Below are 22,330 nucleotides of genomic sequence, written 5' to 3' on the forward strand. Positions count from 1 at the left end.
GGCCAGCATGGTGAAACCCTGTCTCTGCTAAAAATACAAAAATTAGCCAGGCGTTGTGGCACACGCCTGTAATTCCAGCTACTCGGGAGGCTGAGGCAGGAGAATCACTTGAACTCAGGAGGTGGAGGTTGCAGTGAGCCGAGATGGTGCTACTGCACTCCAGCCTGGGCGGCAGAGTAAGACTTGGTCTTGGGGGGAAAAAAAAAAAGAGAGAGAGACAGATCCCGCCTCAGTCAATAACTGCCTTTGGAAGTCCATTAAAGTGGGGACCAGGGATTGTTTGTCTTCGGCGGATGGCACGGTCAGAACGGGAAGTGTCCTCAGAGGCCGGGCGGGATTGAACCGACGCAGCTGCCCCTTGCCCCCAGCTCAGGCCGCATGCACAGCTCGGTCTGGGTTTATCTGGCCGAGGTTTACACCAGAAGGTATTTTAGGAGGGCTCGGAGGACCCATGAGTGAAGAAAGAGGTGGAGATGAGCCCTCTGCCTTGCAGCCGCCTTCCTGGTTCCAGGGCTACCTCCACCTCATGGGGGCCCGTAGGCAGCGGGTGCACCCCGGAGCCTGGCCTCCGCCCCGAGATGCCTCTGCTTCCCAGGCTGCGGGGGTTTTATGCAGATCAGCAGCTGGCAGCTGCCAGCAATTTCACTAGAGCAAATTAAGAAAACTGTCGCCAATTGAAACTGGAGTGGGACAGGGAGCAATTTGAACAAGGAGAGTGTAATTAAATCAAATGGGAATTTGGCCCGACAACCCGGCGGGGGATCCCTGCTCTCCCCACCGAGGTCACAAGCCCTCTCCCGTGGTGGTTAGTCTGCTGAGTGCGGAGGTTTCACCCAAGCCAGAAGCTTCCCCCTGGGCTCCAGAGGCAGACAGATAAAATACACGACAGGAAACCAACCGACCACAGCCCCTGCCCCTGGGGGCAGGCCTGGGCTGGTGGCCTCATGTCCCTCAAGGACAGGCTTGGGGCACAGAGAGCAGGATCCAGCATGAACGCCCCTCCACTCCAGGCTGGGCAAACACAAAGCCGTCAGGGTGTCTAGAGACGCAGCCACTTTAGACACACAGGGGCAAAGGGCTGACTGCATCAGTGGGGCCATCCAAACCCCTCAGGGAACACACGACACCCAGGTGGCCACCTGCCTGCCTGAGTGGTCCCCAGAGGCTTAGAGCCTTAGGGCTGGGGGCTGGTGGGGCTGCACCTGTCCTTACAAGAGAAAATCCACCCTGCACAGGAAAGATCGCAAGGTCTAGAGGATTCTCTATGCTCTCTGAGCCTCAGTTTTCCCACCAGTCAAAATGAGGCAAGATGTAAGAAATGATGAACATGGGAAGGCCACTTCCCTCTCTTCTGTGTCATTTACACACCAGCCCCCACCTCGGCTCCTCCACCGGACCCCATGCCATTGGCTCTTGTCAGCCCCCAATAGGGCTGCCTGCTGACCCCTGCTTCGAGGCCAGAAGTTGCCTCTGAGTCATTTGTTAAGAAATAAACCAATTAAGGCCAGCCTGTGCCATGTGCTACCCAGGCCTGGCCCCAGGGCCAAGTGCTGCTGTGAGCACTGACTGAGGCCAGGGTGGGGGGGTCAGGGGGCTATGCAGGTGGGGGCTCCTGGACCCCAAAGCCTGAGATCTCGAACTCTGCTTCCCTGCCTTATGCAGCTCTCTGGGGACTTGGACCTTCAGTCTCCTGGGAGACAGGAAGGGCTGGGAGAGGTTCCTGAGCCCCACAGGCCACAGGTAGAGCAGGTGGCAGAATACACCTGGCCCCTGCCCCATGAGGCCTTCCAGAAACGCAGACCATAAGCGGGAAAGGCACTGCGCGTCTCGGGAGGGCTGCAGGGACGCTCACCATCTGCCCCATGCACACGCTGGCCGCCTCCATCATGGCCCCGTCGGCGATGGAGCGAGCGGACTCCTTCTCGATGTGAGGGTTTCCCGACAGCAGCTCCTCGACCACCTGCCAGGTGGGGCGGAAACAAACGGTGACCTTGGGCCTCCATCAGGGTCGTGGGGGCAGAGGGGGAAGGCACCAGGAGCCCCGGGCGGGCCAGAGGAGCATACTTTACATTTCGATATTCTTCCAGAGTGATGCGGCCGTCGCTGTCCGAGTCGTACATGTGGAACAGAACTGGGGTGGCAGGGGAGAGAGGGAACTCCGTCAGGCGGGGCCTGGCCCCTGCCACCCCCTGAAATGTACACTAAACTAAGCAAAAGACACCAATAACCAAACCTCAATGCCAAAGCCAGAGGGGTCAGGGCGTGAGCTGTGGGACCAGACTGACCACTTCCTACTGGGTGACCTTGGGCCCGTGACCTAACTTCTCTAAGCCTCAGTTTCCTCATCTGTGAAATGGGAATAACAACAGTGTCTACCTCGTGGCCTTAGGAGGGCTGGGAGCTAGCGCTGTGGCGTTAGGGCCTGGCAACTGCCCCGTGAGCATGAATATGACGACAGTAAGCGTTACCCGTTAACACAAGTCAAACGGTGTCGAGTTCAAAATATTGTTCCCACAGCCCTGGAGGGCACCATTGTCTCACCCGTGGCAGGTCATGGTCCACAGTGCTTCTGATCTGGGCCCGACTGATCTAACATGGGCAGCCCCAGGCCTGGCATCAGGGAGGCGATGGCCGGTAAGGGGCCTCTCCATGTTGTTCCCAGCACGGCCTTGGGAGCTGGAGCTCTCCCAAGTCTTCTGTGTTGGCTTTTTTTTTAAATGTATTTATTTTTTCAAGATTTAGTCTCGCTCTGTCACCCAGGCTGTAGTGTAGTGGCACGATCTGGGCTCTCTGCAACCTCTGCCTCCTGGGTTCAAGAGATTCTCCTGCTTCAGCCTCCTGAGTAGCTGGGATTACAGGTGCACGCCGCCATGCCCAAGTAATTTTTGTGTTTTTAGTAGAGACAAGGTTTCACCAGTTGGCCAGGCTGGTCTCAAACTCCCAACCTCAAATGATCCACCCACCTCAGCCTCCCAAAGTGCTGGGATTACAGGTGTGAGCCACTGTGCCCAGCCGGCATTTATTTATTATTATTGTTATTATTTTTTTCAGAGATGGGGTCTCACTCTGTCGCACAGGCTGAATGTAGTGGTACAACTGTAAGCTCATTGCAGCCTCCATATCCTGGGCTCAAACAACCCTCCCACCCCAGTCTCCCGAGTACCAGGGACCGCAGGCACGCAGCACCACTATGCCGTGCTCATTTTTTTATTTTGTAGAGGCAAGTGTCTTTCTCTGTTGCCCAGGCTGAGCCCTGAACTCGTGGCTTCAAGTGATCCTCCCCACTCAGCCTCCTAAAGTGCTGGGATTACAGGAGTGCACCACTGAGCCCAGCTGGCATTTACTGAACACTGACCAGATGCCCAGGTGTGCAAAGCGCTTCACAAACCTCTGTCTCCCTCTCACCCAACCCCAAGAGGCCAGGGATGCCTGAGCCCTGCCTCCCAGACAGACTGTCAAAGCTCACGGAAGTTAAGGCGTTTGCCCACGGCCACACCACTAAGGGACAGGAAACCAGGGATTTGGACCTGAGTCCGTCCTGTTCCACGCCCCTTGGAGCAGACAGGAAGCCAGGCTCACACCAGGGACCCCCCCGCCCCCCGGGCTGTTCCCACCAGCCCCGCATACACATTCCAGTGCTAAATATAGCGAAGTCCATGTTTACATTTTCTTGATGAGGAGGCTGACCTGGGGCGGGGCACAGAGGGATGTCAGGAGTCATGGGAAAGGCCACAGGAAAAGGAGATGTGACTCGGGGCACTGCCTGGGACCTGTGTGGCTGGCCAGCTGGGACCACAACTGAACCCACTCGGGAGCCAGAACATAGTGGGGCTGGTCTCAGGAACCCAGCAATAGCACAGCCCACGGAGGAGGGAGAGGAGGAAACTGACTTTAGGGAGCGCTTCCTGTGTGCCAAAGGCTGACTGTGTGATCTTACCCAGCCCTCAGAACCACGCATGATCGGCATACCCACGTTCTGGGTCAAGGTTCAAGGTCACGTGGCTGGTGAGACGGGCCACACTGGAACCCAGGTCTTTGCATCAAGGGCCTTGTTTCACATCCACCGCACAACCCCCTTCTAGTCCCAGGAAGCCACAAGCTGCTGAGGAATGTTTAGGATGAGGGTGCCAGGAACGGGAGACAGCAATGCCAGCCTCACAGGGACGAGGGCTGGTGGCCCCAAGCCCTCCAAGCCCCTAAGCCAACGCACACCCAGCCTCCTGCTGCAGAGGCGCCTTGCGTTCTGAGGTCTTAGGGGAGGCTGCACCCCAGGCCAGGTGTGAGCAAGGGGACTCAGTGGCACGCACATCTCAGCTTCTCCTTCCGGGACAGCTCCACCTGTTCCTCGTCCATGGTGGTGTCGATGGGCCGGAAGTAGGACATGATGGTCAGGAAGTCCTCGAAATTGATCTCATCAGCCAGGCCACTGGGTCCCTTGCGCAGGTTCCTATGGGAGCAACAAGGAGGGTGTTGGAAATAAATGAAGAACCGGATCTTGTCCTCTTGCTACCATTAGCTCCCGAGAACTCCGCTCTCAGGGTGCACACTGGACCCACGATGGCTGCTCTCACCTTGCGTCTGTGCCCCAAGAACCTGCTTCATGGCGGGGCTGCAGGCTCCGGAAGCTGAAAGCTCAGCCCCTGCCCTGCCCTCACGGAGCTCACCATCAGGGAGGTGGAAGAGAGAGAGACAACTGCATGACCGTTGGTTCAGGTGGTGACAGAGGGATGCGTGGGTGTGTGATGGTGCACACATGCCAGCACTTATGAAGAAACCAAGCAATCCAGTAACTCACTGAGTACATCTCCTGATCCTTTCCTTTAGCTCAGGGGTTGGCAAACAGCCCATAGGCCCAATTTGGCCTGTCATCTATTTTCATACAGCCCCTGAACTAAGAAGACTTTTCGGGCTGGGCGCGGTGGCTAATGCCTCTAATCCCAGCACTCTGGGAGGCCGAGGTGGGCAGATCACCTGAGGTCAGGAGTTCGAGACCAGCCTGGCCAACATGATGACACCACGCCTCTACTAAAAATACAAAAATTAGCTGGGCGTGGTGGTGTGCACCTGTAGTCCCAGCTACTCGGGAGGCTGAGGCGGAAGAATCGCTTGAACTCAGGAGGTGGAGGTTGCAGTAAGCTGAGATCACACCACTGCACTCTAGCCTGGGTGACAGAGGGAGACCCTGTCTCAAGAAAAAAAGAAAAAAAAAAAAGAAGAAGAGGAAGAAGACTTTTCACAATTTTATCTTAATTTTGTCAGAGTCAGGGTCTCACTCCATTGCTCAGGCTGGAGTTTGGTGGTGCAGCCTCAAACTCCTGGGCTCAAGCCATCCTCCTGCCTTGGTCTCCCAAAGTGCTGGGACTATATATGACAGCCATGTGCCTGGCCGGTTTTCACATTTTTAAATAGTTGAAAAAATGCTTGCCAAAAAAAAAAAAAGTCAAAGGAATAGTATTTCATGACAAGTGAAAATTACATGAAATTCAAATGTCAGTGTCCATAAATAAAATTCTGTTGGCACACAGCCATGCCCATTCATTTATGCTTGTCTGCAGAACTGAGTAGCTGCAACAGAGACTGCGTGGCCTGCAAAGCCTAAAATATTTACTCCTTGTCTTTTTACAGAAAAGGTTTGCCAACCTCTGCTCGCTCTCACTAGTTCAAAATTTTAGGATGGTGATTGGCTGCAAGCATCTCTAAGTAATCTGTTTATACCCAAATACAAAGTTTGCCAATGACTGAAAGTTTTGTGGTAAGTTAGGGCAGGTTTGAGGCTGGCCGTACAAATGTGCTTTTTGGAGGAGGCAAGAAAGGGCTGGTGTTCTGGGGGATGGGGACACAGGGAGTTCATGCCCCATGCCCGGCACACTGCCTGACACCCAGATGAGGGACTCAGAAATGTGTGGTCCAGCTCAGGTCTTGGCAGTTGTTAATAGCTCGGCGGCCAGGCGCAATGGCTCACGCCTGTAACCCCTGCACTTTGGGAGACTGAGGCAGGCCAATTGCTTGAGTTCTGGAGTTCAAGACCACCCTGGGCAACAGGGAGAAACCCTGTCTCTACAAAAACTTAGATGGGTGTAGTGGTGTGCACCTGTAGTCCTCGCTACTTGGGGGGCTGAGGTGGGAGGATCGCTTGAGCCCAGGAGGCCGAGGCTGCAGTGAGCCAAGATCACGCCACTGTACTCCAGCCTGGGTGCCTAAGTGAGACCCTGTCTCAAACGAAACAAACAAAACAGCCTGGAGATGACTCCAAACCCAAGCTCCTGACCCACTGTCATCAAACCCTTATCTCTACTAGACTGTGACCATGAGCGCCCGAGGCTGCTGGGGCAGGCTGTCATATGGCTGGCAAGCTCAAGGTTCTGCCACAGCCTCTCACTGTGGCCCTTCGGAAGGGGCAGTGCCTCGCTGGCCCGGGGTGGCTAACAGTTAGTGGTTAGTGCTTGGATATGTTACTTGGGTCCCACCCAGGGCACGACTGCACCTCCATGTAAAGGAATACGTTTGCAATTCTCTCTTTAGAGGTTCATCTACTACTCCTTTTCAGCACCCAGCAAATACACTAACACCCATACGACAGCCTCTAAGTGTCCGGGAACTCCCGCTTTTTCATTTTTCTCTTCCAGGATTTTCCAGGGAGAGGTGGGGTCCCAAGTCTGGATTAGGGAAGGCGGATCAAGAAACTGCCCATCTGCGGGATGAGATCTGTCCTTCCTGGGCTCAGGAAGCCCCATCTTTGTGTGTTTTCACAGGTCTCTCCTCTCTCTTTTATCGTATGAAGCTCCCCACCGCTCCTGCCACAGGCTTTAATAACCTCAAAGTTCTCACTGTGGGCGGCACAGACCAAATTTACAGAGCATAAAAATAGCCCCCGGACTTATCGGGCTGCTCTGAAAGCCCTTCCCACAGCGACTGGCTCACACGTCCTTCCCAAGTGGTTTAGGCTGCAGCAAGAGGGATTAAGATTAGCATGGGTGAAAATGTGATAGACCCCTGGGGAAGGCAGGTGTGTGTCCTTCTCTGGGAACGTTGCGACCGGCACTGCTTCAGCCTCAGGACCCAACTCAAGGAAGGAGGGTCCCTTCCCCTCCGAGTGCTCCCGCAGGTCTGCAGAGACCAACATTCTGGTCTCCAAAGGCAATGAGAGCCAGTGCCAAAGAAACCCAGAGAGAGCACCTAGAACCAGCCCCACTTGCTCTCCACTCCATTTTTTAAATAAAAGTTTATTTATTTATTTATTCTTTTAAGAGTTGAGATCTCGCTATATTGCCCAGACTGGTCTTGAACCCTGGCCATACGCAATCCTACTGCCTCAGCCTCCTGGAGTAGCTGGGATTACAGGTGCGTGCCACCACATCCAGCCCTCTAACTCCCATTTCTAAAATGAGCACCAGGATGAAGATCAGTGGACAGAAAACAGGGGCTACATCTAAATCTGCAACCCAGCATGAGGGCAGGCCATTTTCACTCTTTTTGCAAGGATGCCCCCTTAACTTTCCAATTCTTCTGTAAGGAATGGGGCACCCTGGAGGTGGGCATGAGCTCTGCTCAAAATACCCCTTCCCCAAGACCTGTTCCCAAAGAGTCTTAGAAACAAAGGCTGAGACTGGTATTTCTTGAAAGGAAAATCCTGTTTCCAGCATCTCCTCTGAAATCCTCCTCCAGCTTCTTCTCAGCATTTACAGGATGTGATGTGAAGCCCTTTTCCAATAGTTACAGGCTCCCAGCTGTAGCCCACGAAGTTGTTCTGGGTGCAGGCCAGAGGAAACCCTTTTTAAAATCATCCCCTCCCTCAGTGACTTCTGGGCCAGCCTTAGTCACTGGCACCTCCCTTTCTCCACACCAGGTTTCTCTAAGAAGCAGCCGAAGGCTGAGGTCCAGGGACCTATAGGGGAGGCTCTCACCACCCCATACCTGGCCACCGCCCTCCACTTCTAGCTCAGCCCAGGAGATCCCTGACCATCTTTCAATGACAGCTCTGTCAGGCAGGGACAATGACAGCTGCCCTCAGCTCCAGACCCGGAGTCTCCTGGATGCCCCCCCACACTCAACCCACCCCCAGGCTCACACCTTTAGTCAGTCCCCTGGAAACCTTCCTTTTCTCTCCTGGCCTCTGCAGCTGCCTGGCCCAGCCCCCACCTTCCCACGCACTCCAAGTGCAGCCGGAATGAGCTCTGCAAAATGCAAATCAGAGCCTGTCGTTCCCCTGCTCAGCACCCTCCTGGGGCCTCCCCAGTTCTCCTGGTAATCCCCAATCCCACCTGGTCTCCCAGGCCTGCAGGGTGGTCTCAGCCACCCACACCAGCCCAGACCTCACCGCCCCTTCCTGCCTAGCTCCCTCCTCAGGGTCCCCACAGGCCTGTCCCGCCTGGAGTCCCCCTGAGATGTGGCCACTTGTTTCAACGTCCAACTTCTGGACACTCAATATTCCCCAATGACTGAGGTCCCTGCCCCCCTCCTTCAGGGAACACCACGCCTGTGCCAGTCCTCCCACAGCTCTGGCCTAAATCAGACCCTCCAAAGGAGGAGGAGGCTACTGCCTCCGTCTGCCTGTCCCTAAGCCTGGCAGCGGCATACCCAGTGCACCCTCTTGTCTTCTGAAAACAGAGAGGCATCCGCCCCAGCCCTTTCCCCACACCCTGTCTCCTGGAGCTCGGCTGTTCACGGAAAACAGCCTGGCAGGTGCGTGAATTCCACCCCAAGAGCCGAAAACACAACTCCTGGGTCTGTCCAGGATCGTGAGGCAGACAGACCCGAGTTGGAATCCCAGTTCCTACAAGTGACAACTGACAGCCAAGTGACCTTGGGTCAAGTTTTTTTTTTTTAAGGAATAAGAGCATACACTAAAATGCACAGATCTTGTGTTTGGACGAACATATGCCCTTGTGAAATCCACCTCTCATCTCATCCACCCTAGAAGTTCCCTCTTCCAACTTTACAACTGGCCAAAGTTGCACCCAAGCCTTCTGGAAACAAGCCTCGCGCCTACACACACCCCCTAAACGTGCACACGTGCTCCCTCTCTCGCATGCGCGCACACGCGCACACACACATACACACATGCACGCACGCACAGGCACCCCCTGGGCTCTGGTCCCCTGTACCATCTTCCTGTCAGTGCCTCCAACTCTAGGTCCCCTGTCAGGGGCCGCACGCCTCCCACCCTGATGCCTGCTCTGGCTCATCGGGGGACTGACCTAAGACGCACTGCCCACCTGAGTCCTTTCTCTGAGAACCAGGATTTAAAAGGAGGTGAGGGCACCGGATTCCACTCTGTCTTTGCCACTGACTGTGCAACTTCACACACTTCACAGTCACTTAAGCTCCACACGCCCCTCCTCTTTGGCACACATGACAACTGGCTGTGAAGATTCCTGCGGTACCAGGTCTCTCACCCCAACTCCCAGATCCAACCCTTCCTCATCTATAACCTCCCAGGTGGCTCAGAGCTGCCCCCTGCTCCCCAGATCCTCAGGGCACCCCTGACCCAAGCCCGGGACCATGATTCACTCCTCCCTGGCCTCCACCTCCCATTCCCACCCCTACAACCAACCAGCAGCCACAGCGCCCTCTGCAAAGTGCAAACCTGGCTCACCCACCCCCTCACACCCTCACCTTAAAGTCCATCAGCACCCCCCATCCTGGCTCCTGAAGACCCCTGCTGTTGCTGGTCCACAGACGCTGTCCGATGCAGCCTGCCCTCCCCACACCACACTGGCCTCTCTCTGATCCAGCTGGGTCTGCCTCTCAGCTCCCCAAGCTCCCTGTGCCACAGGGCCTTTGCACACACAGCTCCCATCACCTGGAACCTTCTCTCCCTGCTTTTCTGGTTTAACTCTTGGTCACTCTCTTGCCAGGCCTTGCCCCATGGGCCACAGAGGAAGGCCCCTGCAACTCCAGGGGCAGCTGAAGGACCCCTCTCCCCGTGAGCAGCACCCCAGTTTCCAGTGGGACCCTGGGAGGCTCAGCACCTCGCCCAGGGTCCCACATCCCTGGCAGAACCAGGGTGAGTGGTTCATCCCTGCACAGCTCAAGACCCATCAGGGAAGCCCCCACGGTCTCATCACCACACCACGCCTGTTCCTGTCCTTCCTCTTTCTGGCCATCCTCCGTTTCCCAGCCATCTTTGCAGACATGGGGACCTTGGGGCAAACAGGCTGGCGGGCCTCAGTGTGTCTGCCACAGGCCCCAGCAGCATGGGGAGGTTATACTCACCCCTTCATCTCCCCTAGAGTCCCAGACACCTCCAGGCTCCATCCCGGTCACCCAGGTCTTTCACCTTAAACAATACTGGACACTGAGGCTCGAGCTCTGGCCTGTGCCTCAGCTCTGGGACACTGGCCAAGGTGCACACCTCTTTGTAAGCCACAGTGATGAACATATGAATAGCTAACCTCGCTTCACCACACATCCCCTCAGTGCCCCTCACAGCAACCCTGCTAGGCACGTGCTATGATTATCTCCACTTTATTTTATTTTGAGACAGAATCTCATTCCGTTGCCCAGACTGGAGTATAGTGGTGCAATCTCGACTTACTGCAACCTCCACCTCCCGAGTTCAAGGGATTATCCTGCCTCAGCCTCCCGAGTAGTTGGGATTACAGGTGTACGCCACCACATCTGGCTAATTTTTGTATTTTTAGTAGAGACGGGGGTCTCACCATGTTGACCTGGCTGGTCTCAAGCTCCTGACCTCAAGTGATCTGCCGGCCTCGGCCTCCCAAAGTGCTGGGATTACAGTTGTGAGCTGCCGCGCCTGACCGATTATCTCCATTTTAGAGATGGTGAAACTGAGGCATCCTCCCAGATGGCCCCCAAAATCCCTGCCTCCTGGTAGTCACATCCCTGTGCTGTCCCAAGAGGGGGGTGACCTAGTGACTCACTTCTAACGAAGAGACACAGCAGGAGGAATAGGATGCCACTTCCGAGATTCAGTTACAAAAAGATAGTGGGATATGTCCCACCGTTTCATTCAGGGCTGGCTCTGGAGGAAGCAAGCCGCCATGCTGTGGGCAGCTCTGTGGAGGGGCCCAGGAGATGCCACCAGCCACAAGGCTGAATCCGGAAACAGAGCCTCCCTGGTTGAGCCATGAGGCAAGACCTCAGCCCCAGCTAATGCCTTGGCTGAAGCTCACGAGGCTTTGAGACCCCCAGCTAATTTGCACCCAGGTTCCTTTCCTGACCCAAAGAAATGGTGAGATAATAAATGCTTTCCAGTTTTCCTTTTCCTTTTTTTTTTCTTCTGAGATGGAGTCTCACTGACTCTCACCCAGGCTGGAGTGCAGTGGCACAATCTCGGCTCACTGCAACGTCCGCCTCCCGGGTTCAAGAGATTCTCCTGCCTCAGCCTCCTGAGTAGCTGGGATTACAGATGTGCACCACCACACCCAGCTAATTTTTGTATTTTTAGCAGAGACAGGGTTTCACCAGGTTGGCCAGGCTGGTCTTGAACTCCTGACCTCAAGTGATCTGCCCATTTCAGCCTCCCAAAAGTGCTGGGATTACAGGTATGACCCACTGTGCCCTGCTAATTCTTTTATTTTTAGTAGAAACAGGGTTTCACCATGTTGGCCAGGCTGGTCTTCAACTCCTGACCTCAGGTGATCCACCCACCTTGGCCTCCCAAAGTGCTGGGATTACAGGCGTGAGCCACTGCGCCCAGCCTTGAATTTTCTTTTTTAAAAAGTCTTCCTCAACAGTTGTCTTAGAATGTTTCTAAGAGAATTGTTCTTTTTTAATTGTTATTTTTCATTTTATTATTTTTTAGAAACAGGGTCTCACTCTGTTGCCCAGGCTGGAGTGCAAGCGGTGTGATCATAGCTCACTGCAGCCTCGAACTTCTGGCCTCAAGTATCCTCCCACCGCAGCCTCCCCAGCAGCTGAGACTATAGGTGTGCACCACCATGCCTGGCTATTGTGTTAAACTACTAAGTTTTGGGGTAATTTGTTACACAGCCAGAGACAATGAACACAGAGGCCTAGAGAGCTTGAGTGAGCAGCCCAGTCGCCCAGCTATGAATCCAGAATGGTCCAACCCCAAACCTGTGCTGATAACCCCTACCCAGCTTGGCCCCCTCTTCTGGGCATCAGCTCAAAGGGTCATTCTGGGAAATGAGTACCCCGAGATGTTACACAAGACAAGGGTGCCTGCCACTGGGCTGGTTCAGGGGAAAACGCCCACCTGTTGTCGAAGAAGGCACGAACAATTTTGGATCGGATGGGGTTGAGCTCCAGGTCCGGGACATTGTTGAAGTTCTCCTTGCTGGTTTCCAAGAAGGAGAGATACCGGGAAGAGAATAAGGAAAGACAGCAGATGTCAGCTGGCATTTTCATCCTGTATCAAGCTGTATTTTGGATCCCCAACAGGCCCCCACAAGAATAGTTCAGAGTTAGGAGACAGAACTGGAATACGCTTCACTTATCTGCCCCTTCCTCTAACCTTTAGACTGGGCAAGGGCAGGGAGGATTTGGAGGCTCAAGATACTTTTCTTTTTTGAGATAGAGTCTCACTGTCACCCAGGCTGGAGTGCAATGGTGCAATCATAGCTCGCTGCAGCCTCGACCTACTGGGCTCAAGCAATCCCTTGCCTCAGCCTCCCAAGTAGCTGGGATGACAGATGCACGCCGCCACGCTTAGCTAATTTTTTTAATTTTTTGTAGAGACAAGGTGTTGACATGTTGCCCCAGCTGGTCTTGAACTCCTGGGCTCAAGTGATCCTCCTGCCTCAGGTTCCCAAAGTGCTGGAGTTACAGGTGTGAGCCACTGGCCCGGCCTTGAGATACTTTTGAGAATCAAAGAGGTGGACTGGACATTCATCTCCAAACAAATGCAGAGACGTGGGATTTGTGTCCATTCTGGGGATTCAGAGACTGCCTGAAGCCCATCCTCAAATCCCTAGGTCAGTATTTAGAGCAGTGGGGTGCTGGCTTGGAGCTCTGGAAAACAGTCTGGCAGGTCCTCAAAGGTTAAACATGGAGTATTGACAACCCAGCAATTCCACTCCTAGGGATATGCCCGAGAGAAATAAAAACCTGTGCGTGACTTTCACAGCAGCATTGCTCACCCGTAAAGCAGAAACAACCCAAACATCTGTCAACTCATAATTGGAGAAATAAAATGTGGCCCATGCAATGGAGTTTTTTTGTTTGTTTGTTTTTTGAGATGGAGTCTTGCTCTGCCACCCAGGCTGGAGTGCAGTGGTGCAATCTTGGCTCACTGCAACCACAGTGGAGTATTTTTTAGCCATAAAAAGGAACCAAGTACTGACACATGCTACAACACAAATGAATCTAAAAAACATGATGCTAAGTGAGGCCGGGCGCCGTAGCTCACACCTGTAATCCCGGCACTGTGGGAGGCCGAGGCAGGCGGATCACTTGAGGTCAGGAGTTCAAGACCAGCCTGGCCAACATGGTGAAACCCCATCTCTACTAAAAATACAAAAATTACCCGGGTGTGGTGGCGCACATCTGTAATCCCAGCTACTTGGGAACCTCAGACACAAGAGTTGCTTGAATCCGGGAGGTGGAGGTTGCAGTGAGCCAAGATCTCACCATTCCACTACAGCCTGGTAGACTGTAGTCTCAAAATACAAACCAAAAAAACCCATTATGCTAAGTGAAAGAAGCCAATTACAAATGACCACATATTACATAATTCCATTTACACGAACTATCTGGAATAGATAAATACACAGCGGTAGAAAGCAGATTGGTGGTTGTCAGGGGGTTGGGGAGAGGGGAATGTGGCGTGCCAGCTGAAGGTACAGCTTTCTTTTGGGAGTGATGAATATGTTCTAATATTGACTGCAGTGCTGGATGCAGAACTCTGTACATACAACAAATGTCACTGAATTGCACATTTTAATGGCTGAGTTGTATTATGTAAATTACATTTCAGTAAAGCTGTTAAAAAAAAAAAAAAAAAAAAAAAGCCAGCCAGGTGTGATGGCATGCGCCTGTAGTCCCAGCTAGCAATCAATGCAGGAGGCTGAGGCAAGAGGATTGTTTAAGCCCAGGAGTTCAAGGTTACAGTGAGCTATGATGGTGCCACTACACTGCAGCCTGGGTGATACAGTGAGACTTCAATCTCCTAAAAAAAAAAAGGCAAAAAAAGCTTTTTGCTTTTTTTTTTGCAGGGGAGGGTGAATTTCACAGGAGGACACCCTGTAGCTGGCCACAGGTAATGCTGAGTCCTAGAGGCTGCAGGTTTGCAGGCAGGGGCGTCAGCCACTCCCTCACCTGCCTGCCCTCCTCCCCTGCTCTTCACAGAAGGCCATCCTGGGTTCTCTCAATCTGCTTCCTGCTCACCTTTTCCTTCTGCTCCATGGGCCTCCACGGGCAGCGTCTTGGGAAGGACCCAGCACACAGGCTGGTGATCCTAGGGAAAAAGGTGTCAGGCCCAGGTAGGGAAGGCAGAGGGTATCAGCCCACTGAAAATGAGGACGTCTGGGTGGGAAGTGATGACGGGACAGTCATTGGGAGTGGGATTCAACACTAGGACAGACAGATGCTGGAGAGAAGGAGGCAAAACAGACGCAAGGGACTCTACGCTGTTTGGGTTGGAAGATTCTGTGAACGCCTCGTGGCCCCTGTGCTGCCCTGCCTTACGCATTGGAGGGGTGGGGATGGAGGCATGGAGAGGCACAGCAGGACCTGGCCGATTCCCGGGTCCCTCTGTGTCCCCGGCATGGCCTCCAGTCCCTCCCACCCAGGCCTTTCAGCTGGGCTCACTCATGGCCTCTGGCCAAACTCAGTAGCTGTGTCAGGGCAGACTCATGTTTTAGATTCCCAGGAACCCAGTTCAAAAGAAGGAGGTAGACTCGGGACAGCTGGCCCAGAGAGATGGGATGTTATTTGGCCATGAAAAAAAAATAAGATTATTTTTTGGCCATAAAAAGGAACAAGGTTTTTTGTTTTGTTTTTTTGAGACAGAGTTTCACTCTGTTGCCCAGGCTGGAGCGCGGTGGCACAATCTCGGCTCAGTCTCCATGGGCCTGCTCCATAGTGGATCTCGGCTGCAATCTCCGCCTCCCGGGTTCAAGTGATTCTCCTGCCTCAGCCTCCCGAGTAGCTGGGATTACAGACATGTGCTACCACGCCCAGCTAACTTCTGTATTTTTAGTAGAGATGCGGTTTCACCAGTTGGCCAGGCTGGTCTCAAACTCCTGACCTCAGGTAATCCACCCACCTCAGCCTCCCAAAGTGCTGGGATTACAGGTGTGAGCCATCGCACCTGTCCAGGAACGAGATTCTCATCCATGCCACAGCACGGATATACCTGGAAGACATGATGCTCAGTGGAAGAAGCCAGACGCAAATGGTGTACGATGCCATTTATAGGAAACATCCAGAAAAGACAAATGCAGGGAGACAAAGTGGAGAGATGCGGTTTCCAGGGGCTGGGGACGGGGTGATGGCTAACGGGTGCAGAGCTTCTTTCTGAGGTGCTCTAAAATGGACTGTACATTTTCAATGGGCGAATTTTATAATATGTGCATTACAGCTCCATAAAGCTGTTAAAATTTTCTAATAAGTCTTTAAAAAAACAAAAAAGAACTGCTGTGCTACTGCACTATGACTCCATTTATGTAAAGAACAGAAAGTGACAACACGAACCTCTGCAGTCGGGGTGGTGAACCTCCCCAGAGTGGGGAGTGATCGAGAGGGAATATGGGGGCCTTTTGGGAGCCGGGAACATTCTGTTGCATGTTCCGCCTGTCAAAGTCCCTCTGTGTGTGACACATGCTTTTCTGTATGCAGGTCACACCCTCACTGCTCCCAGACAGCTCGATGCCTTGCCCTTTTTCCTCATTAGTGGGAGGCGACCACAGGAGGGGACAGAATAGAGAGACCAGAGCCCTGAATGAGTCAGGGTTACCAGGGAGATGATCTACGAAATCACGATCGGATGACAATGACAGCTACAGCTCACAACCGTGCAAGCGACTTGGCCGGAGCCACCTCGCTTCCCAGAGACCCTACAAGGGCTCCTATTATCCCCGACGCTTCAGGCTCAGCACAGACAGGTTCGGCGACCTGCCCCAGCTCACCCAGTGGGGGCGTGGAAGAGTCAGCTTGGAAGCCAGGTAGCGTACAGCCATGCTCTCACCAGATACCCTGCTGCCCGACTCTCCCTGGCCATCCGAACAGAATCCATTTTCCAAGGCCCAGATCCCTGAGAAAGGGACCACGTGGAGCTCCAGAGGGAATCTGGGAGAACAGAGACGCCGCTGGCTGCTATGCTGCTAGCCAAACCCTCTCTGGCTTTCACTGGCTGTTGCTAATCCTGCCTGAGTCTGTTTTCTCGTCTGTGAGGAGGGCACACTGATACTGACAGAGGGTGAAGGGCACAGCCTCTGGAATCACACTTGGGCTCTACCCTGCTCTGCTACCTGGGTCAAACGGCATTGCCTCACCCAGCCTCTGTCTGCTCCTTTGCAAACAAGAACCTCACAGGGTTGCTGTACAGTTTAGAGGAGATAAAGTCCGCAACATGCTCAGCACGGTGTCTGGTGAACTGGGAGTGCACCACAGATGGCAGCTTGCAGGATGGGGGGGACCCTGTGATGTCCACAGCACCCCGTCCTCAATGCCTTGCACTGCTGGGCTTGGCAAGGTGGTCAATAAATGGTTTGCTGAGCGAATAATGAAGCGAATAATGAAGATGCCTGCACGCAGGGCTTCCCTCTTTGTCTGGCCCATCCTGAGGCACTGCCCTTCCCCAGATGCCTTCCCCAGGGCCCAGGTGTCCAGACCCTGGAAGGAGAGCAGACCCCAATGTCCCAGGAGAGAGGGAGGAGAGGTGGGGGAGAAACCACCTAGAAGAGCCTGACCCATGTGCCTGGAGAAGAAATTAACTCAACACAAGAGGCCTGTCCCCAACCAGCAGCAACAAGACATGCTTGACCTGCTAGGAATTGAGCTGGGGACACAGTGTCCCCAGGTGCTGGCTTCACAACCCCCAGTGGGTGTGTAAATGGCTCTGAAGCCCGCTGCCTCTGCTCTCTCTCCCCATAGGCACCTGCTACATCCACACCTGACTCTCACCTCCCCCTCACCACTGGTGCCTGACTCTTGGAGCCTCAGTTTCCTCATCTGTGAGATGGGTGCAGACCTAATCCTTCCCATATCAAAGGGGATGGTTCAGGGTCAAACACAAGGTTGGGAGAGGGGTGCTGGCCCAGGCTCTGCCCCTTACCAGGCACATGGTCTTGAGTAATCACAGCACGTCTCCAAGCCGTGATTTCTCATATGTAAAATGGGGATCATAGGAATATCCAGGTAACATGATGGGGCTAATGAGATGATCAAATGAGATAAATCCACATAAGATGCTGAGCAGACTGCCTGACACAGGATGAGCTCTTAATTTTAAAATAATAACGAATAACGGCAGCAGCAGTAACAGTAATCGCTGCAGCAGCATTAATAGTAGTAATAATAATAATGTAACAGCAGCTAGCCTACGTACCCTCAAAATGGAAGGAACTATTCTAAGAGCTTTACATTATTACATAGGGTTCACAACAACCCTATAAAGTAGGTACTTATGCCCATTTTATTTTCTTAATTTTTTTTTTTTTTGAGACGGAGTCTCACTCTGCCGCCCAGGCTGGAGCGCAGTGGCGTGATCTCTGCTCGCTGCAACCTCCACCTCCTGGGTTCAAGTGATTCTTGTGCCTCAGCCAGCCGAGTAGCTGGGATTACAGGTGTGCGCCACCATGCCCAGCTAATTTTTGTATTTTTAGTAGAGATGGGGTTTCACCATGTTGGCCAGGCTGGTCTCGAACTCCTGACCTCAGGTGATCCGCCCTCCTCAGCCTCCCAAAGTGCTGGGATTACAGGTGTGAGCCACTGCACCCGGCCTGTGCCCATTTTAAAGATGAGGAAACTGAGGCAGAGAGATGAAGCCACTTCTCATTGTTAAGAATGATACTGGCGGACCCAGGCAGTGGCACGGTGGTGCCTGGCCTTCAGGGACTTTCCCTAAAACCTGCCAATGTCCCTTTTCAACAAGGAGAGCGCCGGCCTTGAGTCCAGTGCTTAGGACAGGCTAACCTTTTCATTTCATCAGTTTCATGCTCCATCAATACTCGTGTCAGTTTTGTTTTCCTTCCTCCCTAGGTCCCCGCCGGGCTGGATGAACCGGCTTTGCTAAAGGTGTCGCAGCCCAGGCTGCAGCCATGGGAACAGGCTCTGCCTCACCTCAGAGCCCAGGGTTGACGGCAGGTCACTGCCCTCAGCCGGAGCTGATTCTCATGGCCAGTGGTGTTGCCCCAGTGACCATCAGGGTAGCGGGGATTGCCCAGGAGGGCTCCAGGGCCACACACCTTCCAGGCCTCCTGCGGGAGAGCTTGAGCCCTCGGGGCTTCAGAATGTTGCCCTGGAGTCATGAAGGGCTCACGCAACATCAAGCTGTGCTAAGCACTGCAACACTTAATCACCCCCACATAATCATGAGTGGCAACAATGATGATCCTATTTTACAGACCAGAACACAAGGCCCAGAGAGGCAAAGAGACTAAGCCCCAGTCACACAGCTAGAGTTGGCGCAGGACTCCAGCTCTGCCTCCAGGCGGGCTCGAACCATCTTGCGCTTCCTCACTCTCACCACTTCCTTCCTTCCAGTTGCGCATTTTTACATTAAAGAGAGAAAGAGCGAGGCATCCGCTCTCACCCAGCCCCCAGCCCTCAGCCCTCAGCCCGAGAGGCCCCATCTGGGACCCAGGAAGAGGGCAGGACAAGCGTCAGGCCAACAAGAAGGGAAGGACCAGGCTCAAAAAACCACCAAGGACTGTGCTGGGCTCTTCCTCAAGCCTCGTGGTGTGGGTTGGTTTCCGGTGGCTTTCGGAGCCCAGCTCAGTTGCAAAGTTCTCTCTAGGGGTACTGAGCGTGGAGCTCCCCAACCCCCATCAACCACCACAAGGCTAACCGACCTCCAAGGTGAGGGTGCAGCCAGGCCCCAGATTCTCAGGCCGGAACTTCCACCGCTCCAGGGCTCCCCGCACTGAGGGAGGCCACTTTGCCGGGCTGCCTGCCCAATGTCCCTCTGAGTTCCCCTTCCTGCACTGCCTGCCCAGTGCCCCTCTGATTCCCCTTCCTGCACTCACTGTTGGGCATGTGGTGTCCCCCACAGTGGGGAAGCTGAGGCCCCATGGGGACTCTTCAAGGCAGAGACTGCATGTCACTCAGCACATGTCTTCCCAGTAGCCAAGATACTCAAAGTGTGGTTTCTGGGCCAGCAGCATCTGCATCACCTGGAGCTTATTAGAGATGCACCATCTCTCCCTACTCCAGACCTACTGAATCAAAACTTGCATTAATACGGTGGTGCATTCATGGCTCACTGCAGCCTTGAACTCCTGGGCTCAAGTGATCCTCCCTCCTCAGCCTCCTGAGCAGCTGGGACTACAGGTGTGTACCACCACACCCAATTTATTTTTGGTAAAGACAGGGTCTCACTATATTTCCCAAGCTAGTCCTGAACGCCTTGGCTCAAGTGATCCTCCCGCCTTAGCCTCCCAAAGTGCTGGGATTACAGAACCTGCATTTTAACGCAGTCCCCAGGGCATTCACGTACACATGAATGCGTGAGAACTGCTGGCCTCTTAATCTCTCAATATTTCAAAGCACCTGGAATTGTGCAAATGTGCTAGGCAATTCTGCTATCCACATTTTTGCACAGAAGATTCTGGCAAGAAAGGCCTGGTCCTTTTTGCTCCTGGCAAATGCCTCTTTGAAAAGCTGGACAACGTTGCCAAGACCATTCCGCCAGGCAAACACCTTCTCATCCCTGTCCCTGCCCCGTGTCAGTCCCCCACTTTCCCCAACACCTGGAATTGACTTCTTAACAGTGAAAGCAACTCAGCAACAAAGCATTCGAGCCCCTTCAAGGAGCCAGGCACTGTTCTAGGTGCCAGCTGCAGAGGTAAAGACAGACACAATCCCTTATGGGGAATCTAGGAGAGCACAAAAAAGATGGGAAATAGAGTATCTCAGGGAGTGATGAGTACTTTGCAGAGAAATTCAGCAGAGAAAGGGAGGGGACCACAGGAGACTCGTACAAGTTTAAATGAGGTTGACCACAGAAAGGCCACAGGGAAAAAAGTGACATTTGAGCAGAGACCTGAAGGAGGGGAGGTTCTCCACTCCCATGTGTCCAGCTGATGGGGAGGGTGCTACCAGCATCTAGTGGGTGGAGGCCAGGGATGCTGCTCAGCACCCCACAGTGCCCAGGACAACCCCCAACGAAGAATCATCCAGCCCCAGAGCCCAGGCTCAAAAACCCTGCTCTAGGGGAAAGCATCCTAAGAAGAAGGAACAGCATGAGCTAGAGCCCTGGGGTGGGGAACAGAAAGAATGTTCATGTAACTTGGGCAAAAATAATTGGAGAGATGGGTGTAGCAGAGGCCCAACCGTGCAGGGGCCAGAAGGACACTGAGAGGCCTCAGTGGTGGCTCTGACTCCCAATGGGTGAGACAGAACATCTTCAGCAGAGAAGAGACATTCTCATAGGACCCTCCCCACATGGTACTGTGAGCCTGGATGGTGGATGGACAGTGAAGACAGACACAGGGGAACCAGGGAGGAGGCTGTTGGGGTAGCCCAGGCCAGAGACCATGGCAGCTGGATGAGGGCAGGGGCTGGGGGAGCAGAGGAAGAAGGGGAGAGAAGTAGCAAATCCTGGGCTCCTTGGGAGGTAGAAATGGCAGCGTTTGCTGATGAACTGGAAGCAGGGCTGAGAAAAAGGGAGGAATCAAAGGTGACCACTGCAGGGAACTGTGAGGCTGCCGTTCACCACAGAGGAACGGGGGACCTCTGGGAGGGATGAGGAGGTGCTTGCTTTGAAAGGGGCATGTTAAGCAGCATGTCTTATTGGATATTAAGTGGATGGGCAGTTGCTACATGAGTCAGGAGCTCAGGGGAGAGGTCCTGGGAGGACACACAGATGTAGGAGCTGGCCGGGCACAGTGGCTCACACCTATAATTTCAGCACTTTGGGAGGCTGAGGTGAGAGGACTGCTTGAGCCCAGGAGTTCAAGACCATCCTCGGCAACATGGCAAGACCCCATCTCTACAAAAAATACAAAAATTAGCCGGGCATGGTGGTACATGCCTGTAAGTTCTGGGAGGCTGAGGCAGGAGGATCGCTTGAGCCTGGGTGGTTGAGGCTGCAGTGAGCTGAGATCGAACCACCGCATTTCAGCTTGGGCAACAGAGCAAAACAACAACAAAAAAGTAGGAGCTAACATACAGCTGGTGTTTCAGGCCACATCTGTGCATTTTATTTCAAGGACAAAAGTCATCACTAGGGCAAAGGCAAACCCTCTGTGATCTGCACCCAACTCTCCGATTCTCCTCATGTGCTGGGCCCTCTGCCTAGAGCTCCCCTCCCTCTTCTCTTCACACACCGGCTCCTTCTCTCCTGGTCTCAGCCCAGATGTGGCCTCCTCAGTGGCACCTTCCGTGACCACCTACCCCAAGGACCCTCTCCTCCCTAGGGTTCCAGGGGATGGCTGTCTGCCCTGTTTCCTTCCTTTAGCTTTTTTTTTTTTTTTTTTTTTGTGGCAGGGCTTCACTCTATCGCCCAGGCTGGAGAACAGTGGTGCAATTTCGGCTCACTGCAGCCTTCACCTCCTGGGTTCAACAGATGTTCTTGCCTCAGCCTTCTGAGTAGCTGGGACTACAGGCACCCGCCACCACGAATGGCTAATTTTTTTTTTTTTTTTGAGACGGAGTCTCGCTATGTTGCCCAGGCTGGAGTGCAGTGGCGCTATCTTGGCTCACTGCAAGCTCCGCCTCCCGGGTTCACGCCATTCTCCTGCCTCAGCCTCCCGAGTAACTGGAACCACAGGCGCCCACCACCACACCCGGCTAGTTTTTTGTATTTTTAGTAGAGATTCACTGTGTTAGCCAGGATGGTCTCGATCTCCTGACCTCGTGATCTGCCCGCCTCAGCCTCCCAAAGTGCTGGGATTACAGGCGTGAGCCACTGCACCCGGCCACTTTTGTATTTTTAATAGAGATGGGATGTCACCATATTGACCAGGCTGGTCTGGAACTCCTGACCACAAGTGATCTGCCCACCCCGGCCTCCCAAAGTACTGGGATTTCAGGCATGAGCCACCATGCCCAGCCAACCTTAGTATATTGCTCATGTTATAGCATGAACTGGCTGATGTGCCAGCTTTCTCTCTGACTACCCCTCACGCACATAAGCATCAGAACAGAAGTGCCCCAGGAGGGGAAGGGGAGCCTCCCCTTCTCAACCCTGTAGGATCCTCAGCTCTAAAACCCATCACGGAAGGCCCTGGACATTTGCAGGCTT

At 53.7% G+C, this 22,330-nt stretch overlaps 1 protein-coding gene across 5 annotated transcripts in view; it reads right to left on the reverse strand.

The window, feature by feature from the left end:
• The window catches only part of TESC (tescalcin), a 60,751-nt gene that overhangs the window by 5,802 nt on the left and 32,619 nt on the right, over positions 1-22,330 (reverse strand). For 3 of the 5 annotated variants that reach the window (XM_055358122.2, XM_004053959.4, XM_019039144.4), the window contains exons 3-6: positions 12,182-12,262; positions 4,308-4,447; positions 2,070-2,131; positions 1,853-1,960 (exon numbers count right to left, since the gene is read on the reverse strand). In XM_055358122.2, coding sequence (XP_055214097.1) covers positions 1,853-1,960; positions 2,070-2,131; positions 4,308-4,447; positions 12,182-12,262 — 391 coding nt within the window. Of the gene's footprint in view, positions 1-1,852; positions 1,961-2,064; positions 2,132-4,307; positions 4,448-12,181; positions 12,263-22,330 lie in introns of all 5 variants that reach the window. The other 2 variants (XR_010129430.1, XM_063694383.1) reach the window with 1 other exon arrangement.

This window comes from Gorilla gorilla, chromosome 10, assembly GCF_029281585.2.
Source record: "Gorilla gorilla gorilla isolate KB3781 chromosome 10, NHGRI_mGorGor1-v2.1_pri, whole genome shotgun sequence".
In the NCBI taxonomy this organism is placed as follows: Eukaryota; Metazoa; Chordata; class Mammalia; order Primates; family Hominidae; genus Gorilla; species Gorilla gorilla.